This window comes from Megalobrama amblycephala, linkage group LG18 (genome assembly GCF_018812025.1).
Source record: "Megalobrama amblycephala isolate DHTTF-2021 linkage group LG18, ASM1881202v1, whole genome shotgun sequence".
Classification (NCBI taxonomy): Eukaryota; Metazoa; Chordata; class Actinopteri; order Cypriniformes; family Xenocyprididae; genus Megalobrama; species Megalobrama amblycephala.
Window position 1 is genome coordinate 27,198,544 of NC_063061.1, and position 20,842 is coordinate 27,219,385.

The 20,842-nt window shown below is 36.0% G+C and overlaps 1 protein-coding gene across 7 annotated transcripts in view; it reads right to left on the bottom strand.

The window, feature by feature from the left end:
- ptpn13 (protein tyrosine phosphatase non-receptor type 13) overlaps positions 1 to 20,842 on the bottom strand; it is an 87,078-nt gene that overhangs the window by 16,080 nt on the left and 50,156 nt on the right. The window contains exons 9-26 of one of the 7 annotated variants that reach the window (XM_048166918.1): positions 19,750 to 19,840; positions 17,926 to 18,124; positions 16,916 to 16,990; positions 16,657 to 16,831; positions 15,923 to 16,073; positions 14,909 to 15,047; positions 14,277 to 14,429; positions 13,755 to 13,937; positions 13,436 to 13,598; positions 12,240 to 12,606; positions 10,202 to 10,311; positions 7,519 to 7,578; positions 6,505 to 6,594; positions 6,010 to 6,117; positions 3,543 to 3,674; positions 2,662 to 3,089; positions 744 to 872; positions 1 to 94 (exon numbers count right to left, since the gene is read on the bottom strand). In XM_048166918.1, coding sequence (XP_048022875.1) covers positions 1 to 94; positions 744 to 872; positions 2,662 to 3,089; positions 3,543 to 3,674; positions 6,010 to 6,117; positions 6,505 to 6,594; positions 7,519 to 7,578; positions 10,202 to 10,311; positions 12,240 to 12,606; positions 13,436 to 13,598; positions 13,755 to 13,937; positions 14,277 to 14,429; positions 14,909 to 15,047; positions 15,923 to 16,073; positions 16,657 to 16,831; positions 16,916 to 16,990; positions 17,926 to 18,124; positions 19,750 to 19,840 — 2,847 coding nt within the window. Of the gene's footprint in view, positions 95 to 728; positions 873 to 2,661; positions 3,090 to 3,542; positions 3,675 to 6,009; positions 6,118 to 6,504; positions 6,595 to 7,518; positions 7,579 to 10,201; positions 10,312 to 12,239; positions 12,607 to 13,435; positions 13,599 to 13,754; positions 13,938 to 14,276; positions 14,430 to 14,908; positions 15,048 to 15,922; positions 16,074 to 16,656; positions 16,832 to 16,915; positions 16,991 to 17,925; positions 18,125 to 19,749; positions 19,841 to 20,842 lie in introns of all 7 variants that reach the window. The other 6 variants (XM_048166916.1, XM_048166917.1, XM_048166923.1 and 3 more) reach the window with 6 other exon arrangements.

The following is a 20,842-nucleotide window of genomic DNA, read 5'->3' on the forward strand; positions in this document are numbered from 1 at the left end:
CTTTCCTTATCCTCCCATCCAGCTCAGCTGCTCCTTTAGGAATGACTCCTTTGACATATATCCCTCCATGCCTCACTGTTGTATTTGATCCACCCTGAGACAGACAAAGATGTTAATATAGCCATGCACAAAGGCATCATGGGGAAAAAAGTGCCTATGCTCTATGTTTTGGATCTATGAGTGTATTAAGTAATCAATTGGACATGCTCATTTTATATTTTCTAGATATACCCATCCTTCAATCATAAAGCAAACCACCTGATTCCTTGAGTTGATGATTAATGAATTTCATTGCAGTATTCCCAAATACCGACTTAAAAAAAAAAAAAAATCATTTCAATCACAAACAATCTACATAACAAAAGCAGCATGCTGTAAAAAGCATCACTGTAAAAATCACACCGTAGACAAGCAAATGCAAATCCATGCAGGCATTAGTGCTTCTTCGTCATAAAAACAATACAGCTGAAAGGTGGCATGTAGTCTTGGCTGTGCGTGTTTCTGCACTTTGCTGTACCTACTGTTTTTTGGTTTTACCGTTTATGAAGGAGCCAATTCAAATGCCTGTAAAAATCTGCATGCAAAGAGCCAAATCTACTTTCCCAAAACTGAAGCCAAGCGAGGAGCTTCAAAAAGGAGCGAGGGCTAAGGGTACAAAAACAACACCACACACACACAAAAAGTAAGTAAAAGGGAAACAAAGGAGAAAAAAAAGAGAGAGCGAAAACCTTTCCGAACAGTACCGTGACACTAATGCCCAGACTGCTGTCTATTTTGGACAGCTCAATGTCAAATAGATCTCCAGGCTGGAGGCTATTGACTTCTGGGCTACTAGCACTTAAAGTCTCCGAGACGATGTTGGGAGAAACCCCCTGTAAACAGAGAAGAGCTGGGTAAATACAAGGCCGTGCACAGCCGTATACATGCAAGGGTCAAGGGGTCAGAGGTTAATAGCGTTGACATGCACAACTGCATTGCATTTACATTCAGAAATGCAACTGGTCAGAAAGAGAGCGAAGGACGGTCACAAGCAGTTAGAACGTTTTTATTGATATTTCACACATTTGCGTGGCTATGAAGTGTAGATATATACTAAGTATTGCACCTAAATAGTGATATTAGATTGTAAGGGAACTTCCAAGAAATGTGGAACTGATATATCTAAATTTAAATGCAGTACGTGAAACACTGTGTGCTATCCAGGAGCGACAAGTGAAGTTTTCATCTAAGCAGCCTTTACTGCAATGATCGACAGAACATTTTGTAAGTCACCTGGTTGTGCTTATTCACCCCACCCACACTGAAATCTCACTGGTGCAAAACCCTGCTGCTATGTGGCTTTGAGTGATTGTTAACACACCGATATGCATTTAGTGATGTCAAAAGTACCGACCGCGATACCAAGTCGGTACTGACATTTTAAAAATGTGATACTTTGAGCGCTGTCGAGCGGATTCGTAAACACCTCTGATTGGCCTTTGTGTTCACACGCTCAACAGATATGTCTGTGATTGGCTACAATGATCACGAAAGTGTTTGAATTTGAAAGTTTTTTGAAAGCGGGCGTCTATCAATGGACCGGTTCGCTGCAGACGCCTGCTTGCAAATGCTCCCGTGTGTATCTGTGTAAATGCTCGGTGAAGAGTGTCATTGATGACCATTTACAACATGTTTTTGAAGCGTTGATCATTGTAGCCAATCACAGACATATCTGTTGAGTGAGTGAACACAAAGGCCAATCAGAAGTGTTTACAAATCTGCTCAATAGCGCTCAAAGTGCCACATTTTTAAAATTTCAGTACAGACTTGGTATCAAAATCTGTACTTTTGACAACACTATATGCATTTGCTAGATGGTTGATAACTGATCAAAAGTTTGGAGTCAGCAAGATTTATTAATTAATACTTTTCTTCAGAAAGGAATTAAATTGATAATATATATATATATATATATATATATATATATATATATATATATATATATATATATATATATATATAGCAAATCAGCATATTAGAATGATTTCTGAAGGATCATGTGACACTGAAGACTGGAGTAATGATGCTGAAAATTCAGCTGTATTATCAAAATATATTAAAACAGAAAACAGCTATTAGTAATAGTAATAATATTTCACAATATTACCGTTTTTACTGTATTTTTGATCAAATAAATGCAGCCTTGGTGAGCAGAAGGGACTTCTTTCAAAAAATCTTACTGACCCCAACCTTAAGTACCTCCTTCAATGCAATGAATTTGGCAACATCCCGAAACTCTAGAACAACCAATAGTTTTAGGGACGTTTTCCTTAGCAAGTGCCACTAAACATGTTGGTTTCATTGATTTAAACCTGTCATATCAGACATGGTTAGGACACATGGTATAAATGTGAAAAATGTTTGAAAATCTGCATTTGATTAAGTGAAAATCCACTGGCATGTAGGTAACTCCAAGGAGGGATACAATGAGCGAGCGAGAACCGTCCTATTATTTAAAACAAAAAAAGCAATTTAATATTTTTGTGAGGTTTAAACACTGAAGCAACATCTTAAAAAGCACACGTCAAAGTTCATATCAAACAGATGCTGACTAGAAACTCGAAACGAAACCTTGAGGTCAGAGTCAAAGTTCATTCAAATCACTACAGAGACTGATTCTACCTTTTTAGTCTTTTGTTTCTCTTGGCTACTCGAGTATGTGTCTTCATCCATGTCGGAATCCCCTCTGTCGGAGTATTCCAGCTCTTTAGGAACATCTGGCACTTTGGGTTTTCTAGTTTTCGGGGGTAAAGCTGGTGGAGTAGCTTCAACAGAGGGTTTGCTGTCAGCCGGCAGGGACTGCGCTGCCACGGGACCATCGGTGGAAATGTTGCGATGGAATCCATTGAGATTTGTTTGCTGAAGGCTGCCGCTCTCTGTCCTGGAGTCCTGCGAACTGATGCTACCCTGTCGAACGGACTGAGGCGGAGACGTTTTGCTGGAGATAAGTGGCGGGCTGGGGGAGCATGTATGATCTTCAGAGGAAGAATCGACATCTACTTCCTGATTTTGAGAGGCTGATTTATGGTGATGGATTCCTGAAGGGGAGCCTAACAGAGGGGAAAAGAACCTTGTTTATGGTACTGTCATCTAAAAGCCTCCAAAAAAAGCTTTTTTCAGTAAGATTATGGTGAAATGCTATTGCATTGTGTATATTAGTTCTTAGTCAAGTCAAGTCAAGTCACCTTTATTTATATAGCGCTTTTTACAATGCAGATTGTGTCAAAGCAGCTTTACATTGATAACTGGTACATAATTTGGCTGCACAGCAGCTCTTAAATAATAGTGTCAATGCAGGCAGATCAGAAGCAATGTTGAATAAATGTAAAGAATACTGTTGAATATCAAATGTCAAGTGTCCCCAACTAAGCAAGCCAAAGGCGACAGATATATATATATATATATATATATATATATATATATATATATATATATATATCAGATATACTGATATATAATCAGTTCTTACAAAGTGCAAAGTGTATATATATTATTTCCATTACCTGGAAACAGCCTCTCTTTAGGTTGAGAGACCACCAGTGTGACATCATCAGGGGTGCTCTGTAGAATCTCCACCACAGTATCATGTGATAAGCTCTCCAGACTGATGTCATTCACACTCAACAGCCTGTCACCTGTAGGGAAAAATCAAAAATGTGGAGTTGACAACTTTACACTGAACAATCTAAAATGTATTGTAATATATGAATATAAATGTAATATATTTATATTACTTCAGGTAGTTTTCAGTCGTATGTTTCTCATTTACTGTAACTAGATGTACTAAAATAAACCAAAACTGAAATAAAAATTAATAAAAAAAAAAAAAAATATATATATATATATATCAGTACAGTCCAAAAGTTTGGAACCACTAAGATTTTTAATGTTTTTAAAAGAAGTTTCGTCTGCTCACCAAGGCTACATTTATTTAATTAAAAATACAGTAAAAACTGTAATATTGTGAAATATTATTACAATTTAAAATAACGGTTTTCTATTTGAATATATTTCACAAAGTAATTTATTCCTGTGATGCAAAGCTGAATTTTCAGCATCATTACTCCAGTCTTCAGTGTCACATGATCCTTCAGAAATCATTCTAATATGCTGATCTGCTGCTCAAGAAACATTTAATGTGTACAATTGTACAAAATATTTGTGTACAATATTTTTTTTCAGGATTATTTGATGAATAGAAAGTTCAAAAGAACAGTGTTTATCTGAAATCTAATCTTTTGTAACATTATAAATGTCTTTACTGCCACTTTTGATTGATTTAATGCATCCTTGCTGAATAAAAGTATTCATTTCTTTAATTTCTTTTCAAAAAAATAAAAATAAAAATTCTTACTGACCCCAAACTTTTGAACGGTAGTGTATAATGCTACAGAAGCTTTGTATTTCAGATAAATGCTGTTCTTTTGAACTTTCTATTCATCAAGGAATCCTGAAAAAAAAGTACACAACTGTTTTCAACATTGAAAATAATCATAAATGTTTATTGAGCAGCAAACCAGCATATTAGAATGATTTCTGAAGGATCATGTGACAATGAAGACTGGAGTAACGATGCTGAAAATTCAGCTTTGCATCACAGGAATAAATTACTTTGTCAAATATATTTAAATAGTACACAGTTATTTTAAATTGTAATAATATTTCACAATATTACTGTTTTTTACTGTATTTTTAATTAAATAAATGTAGCCTTGGTGAGCAGACGAAACTTCTTTTAAAAACATTAAAAATCTTAGTGGTTCCAAACTTTTGGACTGTACTGTATATATATAGACATTAAAAAAAAGACAAAAATGGAAAATAAAAAAAATGAAACATTCAAAAATAGTATTATTTTATTATTATTATTATTATTATTATTATTATTATTATTATAATAAAATATAGTTATAGTATTATTTCATTTACTATTATATTATTATAATAGTATCTCAATAATACTAAAATAACACTGTTCTGGAATCGTTTAGGGAGTTCTTTAATCACTAAGAATCACACTTAATGATTGCAGAATTTGAACATTTCCAAAGCCGGGATTCTAGAATAATTTGTTATGGATCTGTTATGGATCTGTTTCAAAGATTCAACATTTGTTCAAAGTGTTCTGGAATCTTTCAATGTAATTTGGGGCCTTTCAAAGCATTCTAGGTAGCATTCCATACATTAAAAGCATTCTAGATTCATTTAAAAGTATTATTCAAAGTATTCAATGATCTTTTAAATCATACTAGAATCATTTAAAGCACTATAGAATCACTTAAAGCATGCTAAATAGGGAGTTAACAACCTTACAGTGAAAATTCTAGAATCGTTCAGTGATATAATCATTTCAAGAGTTGTGGAACCAGTTCAAAGTGTTCTGGAATCTTTCAGAGGATTCAGAAATCGTTCAAAGCATTTTGGAACAAATCAAAGCATTCTAAAATCATTTAAAAGTATTCTAGAATTATTTAAAGCATTCAACAATCATTTACAGCAGTTGTTCAACCATTCTGACTCATACGCCTCCTGTTAGTCAACACAATATGCAAAGGCTGTTTTCTGTAATTATGACAAAGCTGCTTGTTTTTAAGCTTTTTTTATTAACAGAAACTTTTTGACCATGATTCATTTTGTGATTCCATTCACAAAATGCATTATTCAATACAAACAACAGTTATTGAGTGATTGATTTTTACTTGATTGTTACTTTTTATTTTGATTATTTAGTTTGATTTTTTGTTAGTTTTTTGGTGTGTAAATTATGATTTATTAATTTAAATACTTATAAGTTATCCTGTGGCCCCCTTTGGAAGTTTTCTGAGGCCCCCTAGTTGATGAACACTGATTTAAACCATGCTAAAAGTACACTATAATGGTTTGAATCGGTCAAAGGTATTATGAACTACTTATAAATATAGAAAAAAAAGATCACTCCTCTCCTGTCCAATCTTCTTTCCACTTTCATACCTGGTTTCAGACAGCCATTTAGATCTGCTGGTCCACCCGGTGTGATGGAGCTAATGAGGGTCCCCAGGTCATGGCGGCCAGAATTCTCTCCGCCTACGACCTGAAAGCCTGGTGAGCAAAACAGACACACATTTCATTCTACTATATCTCACTACAAAAAGACAAATGTCTAAAGATTCAAAGATGTCTTATTGAGACTGTCACTTGCCCATATACTAAATGTATTTCTCTTATCAATGATGGACAACCTCTCATTCAGGCCATTTCACTGCAAGTCACCCTCTGAGGTGGATGTAAAACAGCACATTCTCTCTCCCGGAGTGGGATTCATTAATCACTGAGTGAGTGGTGAGGACTGCCAGACCTCTGCACTCTATCACACTATAATCGTGTGTGTGTGTGTGTGTGTCCTGATAATCTGCCAATGTAGCAGCATATTATTTTTTTTTTCAAAGGAGCTCCATTCTGACTGGATGTGTGAACCCCCTCACTCACCCAGCCCATACTTGACGTCTTTCTTCAGATTTACGGTCTGTATCTCTCGCTCTGGGGAGGGTAAGGCATGCACCTTCTTCTTCAGGGAGTCTGTGGGTGGGAAATAACAGAGGGGGATGAGGTTTAGGTTTTAAAATGTGTATACATACATATATAATATATATCTAACGTGATTCACTGATCACGTGAGGAGAGATGACTGACAAGACCATGGCGGAGGATTTGTTGCACAACAGAGCCTACGCGCCTGATAAATGTTTTAATTTGTGCTGTTTATCTGCACTGGATTTGAGTGCAAAAAGTTGAAAGAGCTAGCAAAACCGCTTGTTCATTCTGTCTATGTGTGTATAAAACATATCAAACGCATGCACAACTTTCCATAAGCTGGGCTAATCTTTCATAACAAGTGTTTTGGTGCTAAGGGACAGCATTATGTTTGGCCCAACTCTGATGTGATATACTAACAGCCGTGGCCAGCAACTCGTACTCGAGGATGAGGGAGATTAGCCCACACCACGGCCGTATATCAGAGCTGCTAAAAACACATGGCTTAGCGAAGCAGAATCCATCCGAGCCAGAGAAAGACGGCAATAAAACTTGAGCCAAGTGTGTGCGTGAGAGAAAAGTGCATTAGAAAAGATGTTCTCCATGCCATGTAAAACACCAGAGAAGACATAGCAATCCGGAGCATGTTGGATTTGGCATGTTGTCATCAGACTTTGGGATTCTGATTAAACAGAGGCCGTTGTCACTGTGAGGCAAACTACTGTTATTATTGACATTAAAAATGGGACTGTTTTGCTTCACTAAAAGTTCACTGCAATTTAAGCAGATGTTTGTGTTTCAGGGCCAGACAGGACATGACATTTCCTACCAACTTTCAGGACTTACTAAATTTGACCATTGAAAAGAAACAGACGACAGACAGAAAAAAAAATAAAAAATAAAAAAATAAGTACAGAGAGCTTTGCTGTGCTCCATAAAGCTAAACGAAACACAGATTATATTCCGTACCAGTGATTCCTATGGAGGAGGCAGGAGTAGAGGGCGCTCCAGAGCTGTGCATGCTCACACCTGGGGAACATTAAAAACAGGTCAAGGTACTAGACTAGAAATTAAATAAATGTACACAAGGGGATATTAAGTCTGATAACCTGACAGTTCATTCTTTGTGTCATTTTCAAAATCAATCATTATTGTAAACGCATAATGCCCATTTTTTGTATTAAAGGTGCCCAAGAATGCTTTTTCACAAGATGTAAAATAAGTCTAAGGTGTCTCCTGAATGTGTCTGTGAAGTTTCAGCTCAAAATACCCCATAGATTTTTTTTAATTAATTTTTTTAACTGCCTATTTTGGGGCATCATTAACAATGCACTGATTTACACTCGGCGCCGCCCCCTTAAATCGCGTGCTCCCTGCCACATGAGCTGTCGACTATATTACAGCGCATTTACAAAGTTCACACAGCTAATATAACCCTCAAATGGATCTTTACAAGATGTTCGTCATGCATGCTGTATGCATGCTTCGAATTATGTGAGTAAAGTATTTATTTGGATGTTAAAGTTTTATTCTGAGTGAATTTGAGGCTGTGCTCTGTGGCTAACGGCTAATGCTACACTGTTGGAGAGATTTATAAAGAATGAAGTTGTGTTTATGCATTATACAGACTGCAAGTGATTAAAAAATGAAAATAGCGACGGCTCTTGTCTCCGTGAATACAGTAAGAAACGATGGTAACTTTAACCTAATTTAACAGTACATTAGCAACATGCTAACGAAACATTTAGAAAGACAATTTACAAATATCAGTAAAAATATCATGATATCATGGATCATGTCAGTTATTATTGCTCCATCTGCCATTTTTCGCTGTTGTTCTTGCTTACCTAGTCTGATGATTCGGCTGTGCACATCCAGACGTGAACTGGCTGCCCTTGTGTAATGCCTTTCCTAATGTTGGGATCATGGGCTGGCATTATGCAAATATTGGGGTATACTGTTACTGTTACGTAACAGTCGGTGTTATGTTGAGATTCGCCTGTTCTTCGGAGGTCGTTTAAACAAATGAGATTTATATAAGAAGGAGGAAACAATGGAGTTTGAGACTCACTGTATGTCTTTTCCATGTACTGAACTCTTGTTATTCAACTATGCCAAGGTAAATTCAATTTTTGAATCTAGGGCACCTTTAAATTGTTTATTTAAATACATTAATGTACTCTTAATGTTGGCAAATTTTAGCCATTTTGGGTGTTTCATTTGCTATTTTTATATTTTATAAAATTGAGAGTATGACTCTGATTGGTTGAGTATAATATCCCACACACACGTGTGACTGCACATAAAGTGAATTTCATATTAATGCCTCAAAATATACACTACCATTCAAAAGTTTGGGGTTAGGAAGATTTTTTTTTAATATAAGAAATTAATGAATGTTGCAAAATATTTTTATTTCAAATACATGCTGTTATTTTACACTTTCTATTCAAATAATCCTAAAAGAAAATGTATCAGTTTTCACAAAAATATTAAGCAGCATAACTGATTTCAACACTGATAATAATAAGAAAAGTTTCTTGAGCAGCAAATCAGCATATTAGAAGGATTTATGAAGGATCATGTGACACTGAATGATGCTGAAAATTCAGCTTTGCATCACATGAATAAATTAATTACATTGTAAAATATATTCAAATAGAAAACAGTTCTTTTAAATTGTGATAATATTTCATTTTTGTTCAAATAAGTGCAGCATAAGTGCAGATTTCTCTCTCTCTCTCAAAAAAAAAAAAAGATTAACTTACCCAAATCTATTAAACAATAGTGTAGCTACAATATAACATTACACTAATGCTACTTAATTATTGTTACTATTAATAAAATATTTATTGAAGACTGGTGTCTTATATTGTCATTTTTAAACAATAATAATGATTTTATCATGGTTAAAGATAACACGAAACAGTTTTGGCATGTATGTCCAAGTCAACTGCCACTTGGAATTGATTGGATCATGGTGTTACATACCATAATGGAGAGTTTGAAAAGTAAGAGGAGTTTTTTTTTTTTTTTTATGTCACCCAAAAAGGAAAATGTCTTTCTTTGGATTAATGTGCACCAAATTACCTGTGGACAATAAAACCAAGAACATGGTTGAAATAAAGCAAACAGGGTACATTTTGCTGTCATGTTACCCAAAAACAATTCTTTGCCATGAAAAAAATCACTTTTTTATATATAAAAGGATTGTATTATGCTCTGACATTTAATACATGCATGTACAAGTGCACAAATTCAGACTGTAATCTCTTTATGACATCTCTCTACATGTGGAGGAAGATGTTGAGAGGATTTGGACTGCTGCTCTCTCTGATCTGACAGCGGATGATGAGATGAAATGGAGAAGTAAAATGAAAAGATCAGTGAGGGAACCAAGGGAGAGAGCTGTTAAAAAGATAAAACGAAAGAGGCAGACAGCCCCTGACTCCACAGAGAGATGCAGAGACAGATTCCGCCCACTATCCTGACAGACCATCAGAAGAGAGACGCTATAAAGTAAGGAAGTTAGAGACGACAAAAGAAAGTTCAAAAGCAGAAAGACATGTTCTTTGAGGGTGATGAGCCATTTTCCAGGCAGGTGCAAGTGAAGATAAGACAGAAACAGCTGGTCGTGTCTCATTGACCTCACCTACGACATACGCCTGTCCCGTGTCCTCACAGGAGGAAGAGTCAGACTCTTTCTTCAAGCTTTTGGGGCTCCAGCGGGGACTGTCAGTGACCGTGGTGCTGAACATACTGCTGACACAGGGGAAAAAAGTAAATGAAAATCAGTGCAAAGGCAAATACATCCAGTTGAAAAAATGCAGTTATTTTCATAATATGCCAGAAAGTAAAACTGCATATTTATAAACTGAAGTTATATGCTCAATTCATAAAGATGTACTTGATTACAATCGCTTAAATCGGGACTTCACCCACCCTAAGAGCACTGTTCCTGTGAGCTTGCATTAGTGCACTACTGAGTGTAAAAGATTACAATTATCTTCACAGGACTATAAAATGGTTGCAAACATGTGCAAACAGAGCTTTAAGAATATCACTCTCACATGCACAGAGACTGTCTGTCTCCCTTGAGAGCTGATTAATGCTGTTGGCCCCAGGCAGCTCAGTGGCAAGCTGACAGAGCAACACAGAAATGCAAAAAAGGAGAGTGCGACAGGCGTAAAGACATTAGAAAATAAACTGCAGATGAGTAGGAGTGTGAGACAGGTATAAAAAAAACAAAAAAGAAGCAGAGAAAGAGAGTAAGACAAGTATAAAGACATAAGTCAAACCACAGTAGACTAGCAAAACGCCACTGTTTAGAAGACAAGCTACAGCAGATTAGTGGAGTGAGACGGGTGTAAAGACATTGTAAATTGAGTGTAAAATGGGTGTAAAGATTAAAAGCAGCACTTTACAAATCAAATTGTACAAGATTAGGAGAGTGAGACAGACGTAAAGTCATTATTTACAAGAGAAACTACAGAAGGAGAAGCTAAAACAAAGCTAGAGAGTGAGGTGGGTGTAAATATTTTTCTTACAAAAAATTTACAATAAAAAGGAGAGTGAGAGATTGTTGTAAAGGCATTAAAAGGCACACAATGCTAATCAAGAGAGTGAGGCAGGTCTGAAGGCATAAGACAAACTGCAGTAAAGCAGAAGTGTATGATGGATGTAAACACACTGTAAAGCAAAAACAGCAGATTGGGAGAATGAGAAGTGTAAAGAAATAATACGAAACTGAATCAGATCAGGAGAGTGAGAGGGGTGCAAAGACATCATAAAACAAACTCCAGCAGAACAGGAGAGTGAGACAAGCATAAAGACTATTACAAGACAAACTACAACCAAGCAGAAGGAGACAGATGTAAAGATATCATAAGAAAAATCATTGCAAAATAGGAGAGCGAAACGAGAGTCAAGACAAACAGCAGCAGAGCAGCAGTTTGACACAGTTTTAAAGCCATAAGAGAAACCATCTCAGAGAGAGCTAGATGGGTATAAAGTACTGTAAAAAAAAATAAAATAATAAAAAATAGAGAAGGAAAGTGAGACGGGTACAAAGACAAACTCCAGCAGAACAGAAGAGTGAGACGGGTGAAAAGACATTGTAAGATAAGTTATCATCTATTAGACATCATCACATAAGTTGTACAAGATCAGGAGAGTGAGATAGGTTTACAGAGACATTGGAGACGGGTGTAAAGATATCGTAAAACAAAGCATAGCAAAGCAGCATACAAGCAGCATAAAACAAGCTACAGCAGAAGAGGAGAGTGAGACGGGTATATGTGACCCTGGACCACAAAATCATTCAGTCATAAGTCGCACGAGTGTATTTGTAGCAGTAGCCAACAATACAATGTATGGGTCAAAATGATCTATTTTTATAGATGCCAAAAATCATTAAGATATTAAGTAAAGATCATGTCCCATAAAGATATTTTGTAAAGTAGATATTTCCTACTGTAAATATATCAAAAATATATTTTTGTGAGTGGATATGCATTGTTAAGGACTTCATTTGGACAACTTTAAAAGGTGATTTTCTCAATATTTTGCACTCTGAGATTTCAGATTTTCAAACAGTTTTATCTCGGACAAATATTGTCCTATCCTAACAAACCATACATCAATGGAAAGCTTATTTATTCAGCTTTCAGATGACTGAACGTGTCTCTCACCTTTCTTGCTGTCTGGTGACAGCGATGGAGTCCGTGTCGGAGCTTGCACGCTGGTGTGATGATGCAAGAACTTGTGATCGGGCCATGCCGCTCTGTGATTGGCTACTGAAAGGCACCATCCTGTGCTCTGGAGATTCAGGCAGCTGACCCAGGTTATGATGGGAACGACTCTTCATCCTGGGGTTGGAGCTGCTGCTGAACCCCGGATAGGGCGGCTCAGGTAGGACAGAGATCCGTCCCGATGAACTCTTGCTGAGCGACATCTCAGAGTAGGACATCCTCTTGTAGAGTTCAGGGTCAGTGCTGGGGGACAGACTAACTGCACCCATCCCATCAGTGTACTGCAGACTGCTCAGAGGAGAGTTCTCTGCAGGGAAGAAATTATAGAAGATAGTAAAAAACATGCGAAATGCAAAAATTAAAGCCATGCTTCAGCTTGCATGCCATTTTTGGCTTCTACACAGCCAAGAAAGGTTCTACATTATGGCTTGTATTGACCCTATAGAGCAATTTTAACCCTGGAAATTTAAAGTTTAATGCCAATACTTTGAAGAGCAAACTGAGGAGGATGGGCCTTTTGAAACCCTTCTTTATTTCCCAAGGTCTCTTATATTTCAAAGGAACTTTTCCTTGGTATTTTCTCATTTTGTTTAATCACTAGGGGTTTATCCCTAAAACTCTGCCTAGAGTTGTTTTCTTTTTGAAGCAAATATTTCAGAATATCAGAGGTAAATTCTGAAATATCTGGTTAAAGACTTTAAAATGATCATCTTCTAAATTCTAAAACACAAAAAAAAGATTTGTTTAATATTATAACATTTTGATACCAAGTAAATAAATATGTAAAACGAAAATTCATAGTAAATTCAATGGTTATTTGGTTGGTAATGTTTTTTCTTTGTTGTTGTTTGTTTCTTTGAAAGATCGGTTTAATGCATTCTTGCTGAATAAAACTATTTAACCAACTAAAAATAGAAATCATTAACAAAAAAAATAACTTAAATTCATGTTTAAAATTGAAATATATAACTATATATTATATATATATAAAAAAAAAAATATATATATATATATATATATATATTTTTTTTTTTTTTTTTTATGCTGTTTCTTGCTCTTTTACAGCTTCATAAAAACTAAAAAATTAAAATGAATGTTCACTTTCTGTTTCCATTTTTGTTTGCTTTCTATCTCACCCAGGTCCTGCAGTTCTTGGTTGTTCTGTCTGGCTTTCATGTGCAGGTGGAATTTGTACTGGGCCGAGCACAGGTGCAGCAGATACTGGCAGGTCTTCTGACTGTCTGTCTGAAACAGATGTTTGATCCCGTCCGAAGTGTTCTGCAAGCAAATCTTCTTTTTCTGCCACAGAGAAACACATGAGAGGTGTGACCCTGACACTCCACATAAAGGATTCCTTGTAAAACAGCCTGAAGCTGAACTTCTTTGGCTTTTTTTTTCTGGGAACTCCAACACAGCTGTGCGATTATCACCAAACGTAAACATGCAAAATCTTACTGTGAAAGAGATCTTCTTGGTATCCCTCCAGGGGAACCTTAGCACAGGGGTCCGATTTCCATTCAGGACCTCGAAGATGAGGACACCCTTCGAGTAAATGCCCAGCATGATGCCAGTCAGGGATCTCTTCTCAGGAAGCACGCGATGGAAGTGAACTCCATATTCTGGCAGTCTCTGGCACACCTTTACATTACAGAGAAATGATGAGACAGATCTAATCACAAGCAGACTACAACAACAGCTATTAGGAAAAGAAATAGAGCACATTCAAATTAAGTCAGTTTATTCAAAATTATTGACTTTACTGTCCTTATCTCATGAAAAAAAGAACAAACAATTCATGTCTGTAAATGAGTACAACAAAGTTCCAAGAACAACTTTTGATCTTGCTGTAATCGAGAGAATTTGAGGGAAAACAGATTGCAGCAATTATGTTTATTCCAGTCAATTACAGAAATTTGGCCAATCAGGAAGCTCTGCCTAGAATGCAGGACTGATGGGTTTCATCATTTAATTCCTGACCTTGAGGAACTCGAGCTCGGCCTCCTGCTCCGAAGCATTGTAGTACGAGCTGTGGAGTTTGGGTAGCTCTTCTTTAATGGTGGTCTGATCGATCTTATCCAGCACTGAAGCGGGGAGGTAGTGTTCTGTCCGGAAATATGTCTTTCCGTGGAGCTGATGGAACATGAAGGAGAAAACATGTACTGAACACTGTTAAACTTAAAGGTTTCAAAAGAGTTGTTCATGGCGATGCAATGGAAGAACCATTCTGAGTTCCTCAAAGAACCATTTTTTTCTGAAGAACATCATGCAATGGAAAGGTTCTAAATGTTCTTCATGGAGCCATTGGTGGCAATAATGAACCATTATTTGTGAGATTTAATATGATGTTCAGATGGTCAAAACAATCTCTGCTTTAAAATCTTATTTTAATTTTTTTTTTACAAAAATGCTATTTTTAGCTACAAAACACTTGAGTGGTACTGACAGAAGAGAGAGTTAAATACATAAATAAGGTAAAGTTTTCAGTTGGCCACAACAATCTATGAAAAAACACTATTTACACTAATACAATATAATTTACACTAATTGCATTGCAATTTTCAAACATCCTGACAAAATATTTCTCTATTTTTTTTCCATGTCATTTGTACCTCAGTCTGATAGTCCCCAAACTCTGCCTGCAGTGCCAGAGACGCCAAGATCATGGAATTTTCAAGGTCACAGCGTACCCGCTCCTCTAGGATATCCTTCCGCAGCTGCAAATAGTACTGGTGTTTCGTCAACGTGTGTCTATGTTATAAAAAAAATAAATAAATAAAAACCTTAATTAATTTGGCTTTACTGGATAATACATTTATTGATGCACAACCATTCAAAAGACGGGTTGGTAAGAATTTTTTTTAAAGAAATAAATACTTTTACTGAGCTAGCATACATATTTTTATGTTGTTTTATATTGTTACAGTTACAACAACTGTACAAGAACTGTTAAAAATTCAGCTTGAATTTACAAAAATTAGATTTTTAACTGTACAGTTTCACCATATATATATATATATATATATATATATATATATATATATATATATATATATATATATATATATATATATATATATATATATATATATATATATATATATATATATATATATATATGTTTATCCATATCACTGCACTTGTGCATGAAATACACTAAAACAGCAAGTAACACTGAACACCAGCACATGTTTGGGCATGTATGAGTGAACACTGCAATCAAGGTCTAAATTTAAGTGTGAGCAAAGGTGGATAAAGAAAATAAGTATTTTATACAATATGTTTACACAAATATGTTTTGTTTTACTATTGGAAACTATATAACTACTACTTAATTATGTTGCAGTGAGAAAAAAAAAAAAAAAAAAAGCTTTTGAGACCCACTGTAAATCGCTTTAGCTTTTCTTTGTAGTGGCCTAACAAAAGAAACGTGTCACCACATGAAGTTCTGGAGTTGCAAAAATAAAATGAAAATTGGAAAAAAAAAAAACATTTGGCTTTCTAGATACATTTCTGATAGTGCATGCGTTATTTCACAATTCAGAAAATAGCAACTGATCAGCCAGCAAGTTACAATATTTTGGACCCCGATTGCAGTTGTTGTCAGACAACCTCTGAGCTCTTACTGTATCAGATTGACATCATCCTGAAAGAACTTGATACGCAGAAACAGATTAAAATTGACATCTATTTTCTTTTTCTTAGGGTCATCCTTCCAACCATCAGGTGCCACCTTTGAAAGTTTGGCATCGGGTTCGACGAAGTAGAACTCGTCATCTAAAAAAAAGGAAAAAATAAAATAAGAAAAACAAACACATTATGCTAAAAGAGTTCAATGCAGCATGACAAGCAAAGCTTTTGGCTTGGGAGGCATGAGTCAGAGGACTTAATGAACCATCTGTGGACACAAACCACCCGTGTCCATTAGAGCCGTAACTAGAGGAGTCATGCAGGGGTAGCATGTCAGGATGAGAACAACAGAATTATTTATTCTGTCGTATTTACACACTTCATAATCAAATAACTCTGTTCACCCGAACATGTACCAGTAACTGTTGACATTTCAGGGAAAATCTACCTAAATATCATTTAAAATTAAATGACGCAGGATTGATGAGATATACATAAATGCAGCATGGTGCTTTCATCTACACTAAACAAATACTGAGGAATACACAAAACTGTGAAGGAAATTGCAATTCTCATCAAAACAAAAACCAAAGAACTTTCAATTCCACAAAGTGTCAGCCTTTTTTATGTTTTAGACAGACAGGTATACAAGAAAATAATGTGGGCAGAAAGGTAAGGAAAGGAATTTGATGCATTTAATAACAGTTTAAAAGAAAGACGTTTTATCCACCTTTAAGGTAGGCGAGGCTGAAGAGATGGTGCTCCACCAGTCCAATGTGAGCTACAACCATGTCTAAAACGTCCTTACAGACCGCCTTCACATCACAACACAGCTCCAACTTCTGCCCATTCAGTAAGACCACCCCCACCTTTCTCGGACTCTCCTCCACCTTCCCACGCTTGTTCTGTCAAAACATGCAAAAATTATAATGCATACATATATACACAAACATGTAGCAGCACAAAGCAAAGCAGTTTCGCTGTCTTACCATTATGGACGAAGGCACGCTTAAAACCACAGTTGGCTCACTGCTCATCCTCACAAACTCAGGGCCAAACAAATTCTACAACACAAACATTTGTTTTGTTTTTTTCAAACATCCCACAGAGACCTTAAGTTGAACATAGTTTAAGTAGCAAAATCTGATTCTGCTTTAAAATATAAAAAAACTCTACATCATTTGCAATGTAACATATAATCTGAAGTCAAACTGAATTATTTTATGTTTGCATCATTCACACTATAACTTGCATAATCTGAATTAAATTTTGTTGATCTTGATTTCTTTTCTTGTGCTTTGAACAAAACTTGCATAAGGTAAATATGAACTGATGCAGAGCTAAAGTGAATTCAATGTGAATTCAGATGAACTGGATTATGTTATCTAATTCACAAAGCAACATGCATAAAGCAAATTCTGAACTAAATTTGCTTTAAGAATATTCAATCATAATCAGATTACATTACTTTATCCTTCGTCATTATTTCTGTAACTTGCATAAACTGAATTCAGTCAGGGTTCAGTTGACTCCTTTACTAAAACTACTAAATCCAGATAAATCAAGAAATAAGAACTCAGTTGAATGCGATTTATTCTTAAAAGTTATGGTGTGAATGTCACAAAGCAAAAGTAAAGTCAATCTGAATCCAGATAAACTGGATTATGGTATTTTTTGATTATTCACAATGTAAAATGAATGAAGTGAATTCAACCTGAATTCAGTTCAACTATATTTCAGCATTAACATTAACTTGTACAATGTGAATTCAATTTGAATTCTGCAGCACTGTATTACTTTAGATTTGAATTCAACCTGAATTCAGTTCAACTATCTTTCAGCATTAACATTAACTTGCACAATGTGAATTCAATTTGAATTCTGCAGCACTGTATTACTTTAGATTTGAATTCAACCTGAATTCAGTTCAACTATCTTTCAGCATTAACATTAGCTTGTACAATGTGAATTCAATTTGAATTCTGCAGCACTGTATTACTTTAGATTTGCGTGGATGGAGGCCTGTTTCCAAAGGACTGCTATGAAGGGGCTCCGCCAGGTCCAGTATGGAGGTGCGCGGGTCTTCGCCGGGGTAGGCAGAGGCTCTGGACAGCCGGGCCTGAAGCCTGTGCAATTCTTCCTGACGCTGGATCAGAAGTTCTGTGCCCAATAACTCATCCTGACCCGCCTCAAAAAGTCTTGACACATGGCAAAACCGGTATGACGTTTATGTTAGTGTTGTAATTCAGTGCATTTTCATTCTGCTTACATACACTTATTCATATATAGTAATTCCAGAAATGTTTGATCTTGTCATTTATTAGTCCCCTTGAGGAAAACAGCTTATAAATCAAACTACTTTTTGTTTGTTTGTTTGTTATGTTTTTTGAAAATGTAAAAAAACAGAAAGCTTTCTGTGAGTGTTGTGTTTAGGCCTAGGGCTAGGGCTAGAGTTAAGGGATAGAATATACAGTTTGTACAGTATAAAACTCGTCCCCATAAAACCCAACGTGTGTGTTTATTTCTGTAATTAAAATATCAGCACATTTCAATATCCAAATCAGAACAAGTTGTAAAAAGTTATCCTTTATACTTTAAGATAATAGGATGGATAAGACAACTAACACTGTTAGTTAAATTAGCATGAAGTGTTATGCGTTATGTCAGCACACTTGCATGCCATCCAATGGCAGAGCCAGCTGGTTGCCATAGGTGACCTATGGTGCAGCTCTGCGCCCTGAGCATCCTCAGGGAATCAATTACTGTACTCTGCCCAAAACCTGCTCTACACAACAGCAACACCTGGCAACCGTTGCCCACTGCCAACTGCCAACTGCCAACATCTACTTCAGGAAAGAACAGGGTAGTTCATCTGGTTAACCAGCAGAGGGAGGAGTAGAATCACTGCCTCAATGAGAAACACTTTAGATGGAAGTATTTACAGTATTTACACTGACTTTTGGGGGGTTGCCAGGGATAATAAGAATAAAATGTAACAAAGGCTGCTGGAAGAAGACTGGAACAGCTGTTAATAGGCAGAGAACAAGGAAAAACAGTGGGATATCAAAGTGCAAAGTATCTAACGTAGACTGGCCTGGTTTATGTTTATGACAGTGGTGATGACATATTTAAATTCTCACCCCTTCACTGCCAGAAAAAAATCACTCTTTTATAAAACATTTTTCCATATATTTATAAGTAGCACACTTTATCCATAATCTGAATAGTACACACAAACAGGCATTAGAAGTTATATTAGTGAGCCAGGCGCATTGCATACTTCCTTTTACGGAAACCTGTTGACATTACTAGATTTAATATAAAATACTTTATAGCAAGTTATTTAGAATATTCTGGAAATCGAGTGGGCAAAAGAGAAAGCCTGTTTCCACCTGGTATTAAGATGTGTTTTTTGTGAAAATGGGTTTTTACGGAGTGGGATGTCTGCATGTGTTCGTTTACATAAAGCTAATAACAAAACTAAACACTAACCCAAACCTTATTCCTAAAAGTGAGAGAAAATATTTACATCACATATCTGGGGACATCTCCATAGGGAGGTTTCTGGGGACAATTTTGTCCCAAAGTATAGCTAACTGAAGCCACACACACACACACACACACACACAGAGTACTGCAGTTCTTGTAACCAGAACTAAACTTGAACAGGATGAGAGGAAATGAACTCAGGAAGGGTTTAGATTATCATTAACTTGGGCCTGGGTCCACAACCACAAAAGAACTCAAGAAGGTGTCAATACAGACAGGACAGGCATGACTGATCAACACAAACCAGGAAACATCAGAGAAAAATAGTGAATACCTGTGTCTCTGTGCACTGCTAAGTGAAACGGCGTCATGCTCTGACAGGCCGACCTGAGAACTGAACCGCCTCAGATCTTCTGGCTTCTTGGCTGTTTGTGTACAAAAAACGTTGTGAAACTAATGCATGTGAAGTATGTGCCTTGCATGGTACAGTAATATGCAAATCAAAAATGTTTATGTCCCCTCAATGAAATGTAGGGCCATACAATCTATTTTTTTATATCGATTCAAGTAAAAGAAATAAACCCTAAAAAGTAACTAAGGGTACCTGTTACCACTACTAAATCCATGGTTGCAAGTTAAAAATTCTAATTTATTGTTTTAATTAAACATTTTAAGTTGCAAACATTATTTTGTACAATACTGTTGACATAATAATGCTAATCATCAACTTAATATCGTCTGTAATTTAAACTCAAATTTCTGTGTTAATTGGCTTTCTTTTTTTTTGGTTGTGTTAACTTAATGAAATTATCTTGATAACTTCAGAAATTAGGCAGTGGATTTCTAGTTCCCATCATGCTTTGCATAAGACTGGATAAGGAGAATAAATGTTGAAATTAAGTGTTAATTTATTTGTTTTTAGTGAAGGGAAAGACCTGTTAGTGTTTAACACTGTTATGTTTGACATTTAAAAGAGTCTCTGTAATGAAGTTTTGTGGTTACCGTTGTGCTGAAGAGTAGATACATGAAGGTAAACACTACATTAACTCTACATGCAATGACTGCCCTAATGCCAGAGGCAAGTAATATCTTACTTTAAATTAAATTAACATTAAAGGTGCCGTAGAACGTCTTTTTAAAAGATGTAATATAAGTCTAAAGTGTACCCTGAATGTGTCTGTGAAGTTTCAGCTCAAAATACCCCATAGATTTTTTTTTAATAATTTTTTTTAACTGCCTATTTTGGGGCATCATTAAATATGCGCCGATTCAGGCTGCGGCCCCTTTAAATGCTCACGCTCCCCGCCGCCGGAGCTCACGCTTGCCTTAAACAGTGCATAAACAAAGTTGACACAGCTAATATAACCCTCAAAATGGATCTTTACAAAGTGTTCGTCATGCAACATGTCTAATCGCGTAAGTATAGT